The 9,406-nt window shown below is 51.7% G+C and overlaps 1 protein-coding gene across 2 annotated transcripts in view; it reads right to left on the bottom strand.

Moving 5' to 3' along the window:
- The window catches only part of Slc16a5 (solute carrier family 16 member 5), a 12,151-nt gene extending 5,359 nt beyond the window's left edge, over window positions 1-6,792 (bottom strand). Inside the window, exons 1-2 of one of the 2 annotated variants that reach the window (XM_023714054.1) lie at window positions 6,408-6,792; window positions 3,461-3,604 (exon numbers count right to left, since the gene is read on the bottom strand). In XM_023714054.1, coding sequence (XP_023569822.1) covers window positions 3,461-3,604; window positions 6,408-6,606 — 343 coding nt within the window. In that variant the 5' untranslated portion in view covers window positions 6,607-6,792. The remainder of the gene's footprint in view (window positions 1-3,460; window positions 3,605-6,407) is intronic. The other variant, XM_023714055.1, reaches the window with a different exon arrangement.
- Window positions 6,793-9,406: the final 2,614 nt, after the last annotated feature.

Below are 9,406 nucleotides of genomic sequence, written 5' to 3'. Positions count from 1 at the left end.
TAAAAAAATCTATTTACTTATTTATTTGGTACAGGGACTCAGTGTGCAGCTAGGACTTGTGATGATCCTTCTGTTTTCAGCCTCCCCAGAGCTGGGATTATTGATGTGTGCCATCACACCTGGTTTTGGTGACCAGCACCAGACCCAGGGTTCTGGGGCCTACACGGCATGTGGTATTGGGGATTGAACATGGGTCCTTGCACTTGCCAGGCAGGCATTTAGACAGCGGAGCTATCTCCCCAGCCTGAAAAATCCTCTTTATGTTACAATTCCTGCTGGATACCAGCCCATCTCTCTGGTCCATTTACATAGAAATGTGTGGAGAGGGCTGGAAGTAGAATGTGTACCTAGTGGGTACAAGGCCCTCAGTCCCATCCCTAGCACCACACATATACATGTGCCCATGCGCGTGTGAGCGTGCGCGTGCGCACACACACACACACACACACACACACACAGAAGTAGTATCTTGGCCAGTCTCAAATCCTGACCTTCCTGTTCTCTTTCCCTCCCTTCCTGTCTCTCCAATGCTAAGTATCAAGCTATGCTAGGGAAGCCTAACGTTTTTTGAGACAGGGTCTCATTTTGTAGTTCAGACTGACCTTGAATTCACTGAGTGGCCCAGGGTGGCCTCACACTTTTGGTGATCCTCCTGCTTCAGCCTCCCAAGTGCTGGGATTACAGGTATGCACCACCAACCATCACGCTCAGCTCGCAAGCCTAACGTGTGTGTGTGTGTGTGTGTGTGTGTGTGTGTGTTATTGGGGATTGAACTCAGGACCTTGTGCTTGCCAGGCAGGAACTTATTCCACTGAGTTATCTCCTGGGCACAAGCCTAGCATTTTAATTGAACACCTGATCCCATTCTAATCAGGCCTTGATTCTCCCTTCACACCAGACTCACTCTCATCAAGGTCTCTAAGGCCACACTGCCAATGCTGAGCCTCGCTCTCATCTCACCCAATCCATGAGGAACATGGCTGATGTGGTCTGTGTCTAGTTGTCCCCCCAAAGCCTCATGCAGTCATGGGGTGGAGACTGCTAGAGTTTGTGATTAACTCATGATCCACTGGGATTATGGGTGATCCAAGGCCAGGATTATGGGTCTTGGTACTCCTGGGATTATGGGTGTGTGTACTTCCCCCAGCCAGGGGCAGAGAGCCTGAATGCAATATAAGAGAGACAGAAGGACAGACTCTCTCTCTGTTGCCATTGTTGTTGCTACTCCTGCATTTGCTCTCTGCTGTTTGCCGCTGCCGTCGAAGGCTGCTCTCTGCCATGTGCCGCTCTGCCTTGGAGCCAGCCAAGTATGGACTGAAACCTCCAGTAACTGTGAGCTAAATAAACTTTTCCTTCCTTCATTTTGGGTGTTGGGTATTTGTCCCAGCAATGAGAGAAGAGTAACAATGGCACACTTTAGCATTTGTTATGGAAGGTCTAAGATGTTCCCTCACAGTCTCTGAGTTCATAGGTTCAGCTCTCTGAATTGATTTGGATCATGAAGACTAACTTCAGTGGAGCAATCCATTGATGAACCATAATTTGATGGCACTACTAGAAGGTAGTAGAGGGCCGGGGAGATAGCTCAGTGGAATAAATGCTTGCCTGGCAAGCGCAGGGTACTGAGTTTAATTCCCAGTACCACAAAAAAAAAAAAAAAAAAAAAAAAAAAAAGAAGAAGAAGAAGAAGAAGAAGGTAGTAAAAACTTAAATGGGGCTTAAAAGGAATTGGGTCACTGGGACATGATCTTGGGGACGGTATCTTGTCTCCAGCCTCTTCCTCCCTGTCTATTCCTTGCATTCTTTGCTTCCTAGATGACAGGAAGTTTCTGCCTTCAGGCTAGCCAGCCAAAGACTTAAAACTCTGAAAGCATGATGTAAAATATACCTTTTATTTTCAAGCTGTTTTTGTCAGGTATTTTGTTCCAGGAACAGAATGTGACTAGAATAGCACATCATCATTTCTTGAGAAACTCTCCTGATTCTCCTACTGTTTCAGTGGCTTCCTGTCCAGGTCTTTGTTCACTGGACTGCCCAGGCTCAAGCCTCAGGCCTCTTCAGTTGTCCCCTTCATGTCCTCAGTGACAGCCAGGTGATTCCTCAACTCAAGTCTCTGTGTCATCCATTTCATGACTCCTAAACTGTGCACTTCCACTCAGGGCCTCTGCCTGGAACTCCAGACTAGAGTTGTTCAAATCCAAGCTCCCTATCTTCCTCCGACCTGCTCATGCCAGTTTCCCTATAATAGTTGATACCTGCTCCATCCATCCTTCTGCCAGCAATCCTTGGTGTCACCTTCTTTGTCTCTTGGGACCTCGGATCATCCTTGACCTCTCATGCATACTCCGCCTCCTCCCATCACTTCCATTATTCCATCCAAGCTATGAGTACTTTCTCTGGTTCATGGTCACACCCTTGCCTATTCTTCCTCTCCTAGCCAAGCCCTACAGGTACTCCTACACACATTCCTACGGACTCATACCTCATCTCCAGAGGGATGCTTTGCAGGAAGCCTTCTGCCAAACCCCCTTCTCCCATCTCACTACACAGCCTTTCATGAGTTAACCCCCCCAGGCTCCACTCCACTTCCTTGACCCCCTTATTCATACATTTGCCCCTTGCTGTTCCTGAACCCCAGGACCTCTGTTCACTGTTCCTTCTGCCAGGAATGCTCTTCCTCCCAGAGCCTGGGGCCAGACTGCCTCACCTTTGCTGCCTCTCTGCTTGCTATAGTTTGGATAAGTGTCCCTAACATCCCATGTGCTAAAGGCTAAGTCCATAGCTTAGTGCTTTGGGAGGCAGTGGAGACAGATGTTCAGAGGTGGAGCCTAGTGAGAGGTCTCTGTGTCACTGGGGGTCCTCAAAGGGGCTAATGTGACCCCAGTCCCTTCCTTTTTCTCTCTTTTGCCTCCTGAGGAGCATCTTTGACCACCAAGTGCTTCCTGCCATAATGTGCTGCCTCACCACAGGCCCAAGCCAAGGACTGAAACCTCTCAAACTGTAAACCAAAATAAACCTTCCTGGGCAGCAGAGGTAGCTCAGCAGTACAAGTGCCTGCCTGGCCAGTGCAAGATCCTGAGTTTGATTCCCGGCCCCCTGAAAAAAATAAAATAATCCTTTTCTATTTATAAGTTCATTATCTCAGGTATTATTACAATGACAGACAGCTAATTAATGCATGACTGAAATGTCACCTTCTCTCCAGGGCCTCCGTGGCTGTCCTGTTGAGCACAGCAAACTTACTCCTCTTCTATTTCTTGCTCTAACTAAGTGTCCTTTCTGTCCAGTCTCGCCCCAGGCCAGGGCCCTACTACGCTCTCCCCGCCCTCTTGTCCTGTCTTCTCATTCTTATGTATCTTCCCATTGTGCCTCTCCTACACGAGACTGCTGGGAGTTTGGGAGGATGAAGAGGTCTGCTCTGCCCCCTTCTGGCTGCCACTTTAGGTGGAGTGAAAGTCACCTGTGATCATCCCGGCAGTGAGGTAGAACTGGCTGAGGGAGTAGCAGAAAGAGCTGGCCACCATGCCCAGGCTGGCCAGCAGGCCTCCTATCATCATCGTCACTCGGCAGCCGTAGCGTTGCACCAGGATGCTGCACAGGGGTCCTGTGGGAAGCAGGCAGTCAGTAGGCAGCAGACACTGAGGGCGCTGAGGTGGGTGGGGGAGGGGCCCAGCCAGGGCTAGCCCAGGGCTCAAAGGGCGTGAGAGCCGCAGCCTGCCAGCCTGGATTCGGGTGTCCATGCTGCCCCACACTGGCCATGTGACCTCAGCAAGGCTTCATCCCTCTCTGTGCCTCAGTTTCTTCACCTACAGAGTGAGGGTTCAGACTGAGCCATGTTGATTCCAATAAGGATCCCAGAGGGACAGACAAGGGCCCCACTGCCTGAGGCCCCACAGCCAGTTCCACAATTTGTGCGTGACCCACATGGACACCTCTTGCTTGCAGTCTGTCACAGAGGGAGTGTCCCAGCACATCTAAATCCCAGTGAACACTTCCAGCCTATAATCTTTTAGAAGACTGACCATCGCCCTCCATCTTGGTACAACTGGGTTAAAGCCCTGGACCATCCTGAACCTTCTTACTCTGCCCCATGGAGTGTTCTAGAGAAAAACCAAGCCAGGTAGCTGCTTCCCTTTCTCTTCACTAAAGCTACCACCCAAATCCACATGAGGGCTGGGGGTGGAGCTTGGGTATAATATGAACCTACTGTGTTCAGGGTTCCAGGTTCAGTCTCCACCAAAGCCCCTTCAGAGTCCACAGATCCACAACTAGCTGTTTGCTCCTTGTGTAGAGAGACCTGACCTCCTCCATCCTAGCTGTTTCCTTACCAGTGCCCACCCTGACCCCTGGAAACCATCCAGCCCAACCAGCTTGCTTGGTCACATTCCCCCAGTGGCCTGTCCCCAAGCATGCACGATGGAACTTCTCCAAGTGAGTCTCCCCAAGTGCAGCCAGAGGGTCCGAGAGAGTGTGGGTGTGTCTGTGCCCACATGGCTGTTGGTGGTGACAGTGAGCTGGCAGCCCATCCTGAGAGAAGATCAGGTGGACACTGCTGTCTGTGCTGATGCAGGAGAGAGGAAGCTTTGGAGAGAATCTGACTCCTGCCCCACACGCCTTCCCCACCTGAGTCTGGCCGGATTCAGGAAAGGTGATACTGGGAAAAGCCCTGAGTCAGGGAGTTGGGCTGGGGCAGGGGTGGGGCCCTGGAGCAAGTGCTCCCTTGCAGGGCAGGGTGCACAGGGTGGGTGCTGCTTTTCCATAGAACCCCTCAGCAGCCCCGGGCTGGCCTTGCCCTTTGTGTATTTTTCACTTTCCTCTCCTCTGAAATATTTGCCTATTGGGGTAGGACTTATGACACATTCATGTTGAAAATTTCAGTACTCTGAATGAACATGTCCATGTGTGAGCCACAGACACAGGCAGGATTCTGCATTCACACATGTGGGTGTCTGGCTCCCAGCCACTTCCTGGCTCCTCTCTGCTGTGTGAGAAAGGGCCTGCTGAGGGCCCCACTGCCTACCCCAACCTTGAAGGTCAAGAAGCCAAATAGTCTAGGCCAGACCTGGCTTTTCCTTTAGCTCTGAGTTCAAGTTTTGAGCAGCAAATCCAAGGGTCATCTGAGGTTGGCAGTTTCCCTTTCTTCCCTCCCAGTGTCAGGGAATGACCTGGAATAACAAGCAGGCTGCTAGTGCCGGTTAGGGCAGAGAGGTAACCAGGCAGTGAGGGTCAGTTTAGGGCAGACAGGTACATGAGAGAGCCTGAGGGTGGTCAGAGCTGCTCTGGTTAATAAGTGGGGTCTCCTTGGAAGGCTGGGGTCAGGGTGAGTCACATTCCTGGAGTGGCCAATGAGGCAGGGGACCTTGTAGGTGGGGATGGGGGGTAACAGGCTGCCTTCCCTCTCCAGTTCCAGCCCTGGCAAGCTCCCTCTGTAGGGAGCCCAGGGAGAGATGGGGTTCTTGTTCTACCTCCACTCATTCTTAGAGTCTCCCCTGATCCCCTTTTCCATCCCAAAATCCAATGAGGGCCTCTAAAATATGAATAATTCATAGTGCCACAGATCATAGATTGATTCCCCCCGCACCAGCGGAACCAGGGATTGAACTCACTTGACAGGCCCTTGCACTTGACAGGCAAATGCTTATTCTACTGAGCTAGCTCCCCTACCCCTATAGACTGATTTTTAATTTCTCTCTCTCTCTCTCTCTCTCTCTCTCTCTCTCTCTCTCTCTCTCTCTCTCTCCCTCTCTCTGATTGAACCCAGGGTCTTTGCACTGCTACATAGTTTTTGTTTTCCAAATTTTGAGACAATTTTTCCCTAAGTTGCTAACTTGCTCAGGCTGGGCTTGACCTTGTAGTCTTCCTGCCTCAGCCTCTCAGAGTGCTGTGCTGGAACTACAGGTGTGTGCACCATGACCAGCTATGCCATAGATTTCTTCACTGCCAGCACCTCCAGAACCCATGTGGTCTTCCCTATCACTCCAGGTGGGAGCTGAGCAGGGTGCAGGTTGGAGGAAGAAAGTGGGTTTCAAGAAATTGCCCAGCAGGAAAGCGGTAGAGCCTGGCTCTGCTGGCCCCCAAACTGGCTTCTCCCACTCTGTGCATCTAGGGTCTGGACCCATCCTCCGGTGCCACTGAGAGGCTGCTCTAGAACTGTACCTGTCTGTGCACCTCACGTGTCTCCCCATCTCCTTGTCCCCAGCCCAGCCTCCTGGGTGCACAACTCATTCCAGCTGGATGCCAGCCATAGGGGCTGATGCTGCTAGAATCACATCAGGTAATCTTAGAAAGGTACCCCATAGGCAAAGCCTATGGCTGTGAGAGACCCAGAAGACCAGGGGAGCTGTGGCTTCCTCCCACGTCCTAGGGCCTTTTTTATCCCTCCCTCCCCTGCTCCCCAGGCTGCTCACCCCCGGCTTGGAGCATGGCCCCCAGGATGGAGGGGAACCAGGAGATTTCGCTGTTGTTGGCTTGGAAGTCGCGTTGCAAATCAGCAAAGAAGATGCCAATGCAGGCAGGGAAGCTTGCTGTGAGGGCTTGGGTTACCAGGGAGGCCAGAAGTACCATCCAGGACCAGCTGCCATCCGCATGCTCCAGGGCCAAGGACATCCTCTGCTACCAGTGCCACCACTTGTCACTTAGTCACCTGTGCCTAGGGAGGGAATACAATGGACCCTGGAACTTGGTGGGCTGTCAGCCCCCCTTTGGTCCACCTGCCACCTCCTCTGCGTGGCCAAAACTGTCTCTTCCTCATGCCCCAGCACAGGTATCACAGAAGGGCACCACTTCCTGGGAGGTGGCCAGAGACCCATGCTTTGGCCTTGAGTTTCCTTTTACCCACTTCCCAATGACAGCCTGGCAGGAGGTGAGAGGAGAGGCAATGGGTGGGGCAAGCAATGGCCAATGACACTGGGCAGGGGAATGGAATTCTTTCCTGTAGTTACAACACCTGGCAGTCAGCCGGGGGAGCCTCCTGGATTTCTCATTAACTGCTTAGAGAATGGTGCAGACTTCTGGAGTTCATGAAGTCTCAATGTCACCAAAGGCACCCATGGATATGTTTCTAAACATTTATGGCCTGGCTTTCTGAATACCAATACAGACATTTGCAGTGTCACATGACCAGCCCAAGTTTACTGTCAGCATTGTTGCAAAGGTGAACGGGCCATCGGGCATTGACTGCCACCAAGGAGTTCACAGACATCAGCTTAACACCTGACCCACAGCTTTAAAGATAAGGCCCGAGAGTCATACAAAGGCCCTTTGAAATCACCCTACAACATTCCTTCCCCAAGAAGTTCAAGAGTCAAGTTCCACAATCATGCTGACTAACTGTCACTTGCATAGGCTTCTCCAAGCACCTGGAGCCCACTCAGGCAGAGCCCCGCTGGGGCACCCAGGTACAGATATACTACAGTGACACACATGTGCACAAATGCACATCAAGGCACGGTTACTGGGGCCGCAGAGATGGCTCAGTGGAGTAAGTGCTTCCCTGGTAAGCTCAAGGGCCTGAGTTCAATCCCTGGTTCCGCCAAAAAAAAAAAAAAAAAAAAAAAAAAAGAGACACAGTTACACAGAACCAGAAAAGTCTGGAGACACAGGTACACGTAGACACATACCTCACAAACAGAGACATGCACAGAGGAACATGGTCACACACACACACACACACACACACACACACAGACAGTCACAGAAGTAAACACTTGAGTTGCAGACACATTCACATGTACGCAGATTTACACTTACATAAACACCTGCAAGCAAGCTTGGAGACCACAGGCTCCATGGTCACACACATGCACACATAGTCACACCCACACACCCATGGACCCTTCGCATCTTTGGCTCTGGAAGGTACAGCCTGGCCTACCTCAAAGCAGCGCCACCACCCATACCACGCCCCCTCCTCATAGAAGCCTCTGTAGTTCCAAGGTCTCCATCCCAAATTCAGAGCCTTGTCCAATCCCCTCCAGTCCCGGCTCACCTTTCCCACCCTGGCCCCTCCAACCCCTCTAACCTCAACCACGCTCAGACTCCAGGCTGTGGCAGGCAGGGAGCGGGAGTGCTAGGCTTAGCAGGAAGAAGAGGCTTCATGCTTCTGGTAGATTCTGTGGATCTTCCTGGGGTTCGGACTAAACAACAGGGCTTGGGGCTGGTGAGATGGCTCAGTGGTCTAAAGCACCTACTTAGAACAAGCTAAGCTAAGCAAAGCACAGGGACTTTGGTTCAATCCCCCAGCACCACATGCCAGCCAGCCCCGCCCCCTGGTGGGCTGAGCTGGCCACACACACACACACAAAATAAATAAATAAAAATAAATAAATTTAAAAAAAAATAAAAAAAAATAAACAACAGGGCTTATAGGAACCCTAGCTGGTGGAGCCTGTTGCCTTTACTGAGGTAGAGGCCATTCCCTCAGCAAACAGGAGGGTCACAGGTACTGTGGGATCTTCCTAGTGCTGCCACAATGTCCTGTTCCCACAGCCTGCTCCATGGCCTGGCCTCTTCCCAGAGCCTCATCTCCTTAGCCTCCATACCTGCTACTTTCCCAAGCTCTACCAGCCTCCCTGGCTTTCTCCTGCCCTTCCTGCTCTCTTCTGCTTACTGACCTGCTCCGGTTCCTTCTTCTTCTTTGTCTTGTCCTCTCAGGGCAGACGCATGATACTGCCTTTATCAACAACCACTTTCTTGGGAAGTCTTTTTAGGGGACTTTACCCAGGCTCCTGTAACCTTTACTCTGTACCTCATCTTCCTTGAACCTCTCAGTGGGTGGAGCTAGCTCTTCCCAGCATCCCTCTCTCCAGGCCTCAGGAGGTCCTTGGGTACCTGGCCACAGCTGAGGGACAATCAGAGCTGGAAACCCTTTGTACCTTAGCTATCTCTACACCCAGGGAGCCCTGCACCTGTGCTCTAGAGACCCCAGCTTCACTCTGGGGCCCCAGTCCTCCACTATGAATTCAACTTTCCATGAAGGGGCAGCTGCCCCCACCCCTCCAATAGCACACATAGATAGCATTTATGTCCATTTGGTCCTACAGCTTCCTTCCTCAGCCAGCTGGTCCCCCCTGAAGACAATGGCTGCTGTGCTCCTGAAATGCTTAGCCAGTGAGAAGTCCAGGTGGTCATCCACTGCAGCCCCGTGTGGTGGCACACACCTGTAAGCTCAGTACTTGGGAGGCTGAGGTAGGAGGATCACCACAAGTTCAAGGCCAGCCTGAGCTACCTAACAAGTTCGAGACCAGCCTCAACTACATATAAAGAACTTGGGGCTGGCAAGATAGCTCAGCGGTCGAAAATGCCTGCTTAGGCAAGCTTAGGCAGGTTTAGGGGACCACAGTTCGATCCCCAGCACCACAGGCCATGCCAGCCCCACCTTCAGAGTGGGCTGAGCTGACCAAAAAAA

This window comes from Octodon degus, unplaced genomic scaffold (genome assembly GCF_000260255.1).
Source record: "Octodon degus isolate 3935 unplaced genomic scaffold, OctDeg1.0 scaffold00033, whole genome shotgun sequence".
In the NCBI taxonomy this organism is placed as follows: domain Eukaryota; kingdom Metazoa; phylum Chordata; class Mammalia; order Rodentia; family Octodontidae; genus Octodon; species Octodon degus.
The sequence above is the reverse complement of the archived record's forward strand: the minus strand, read 5'-3'. Positions and strand labels throughout refer to the sequence as shown.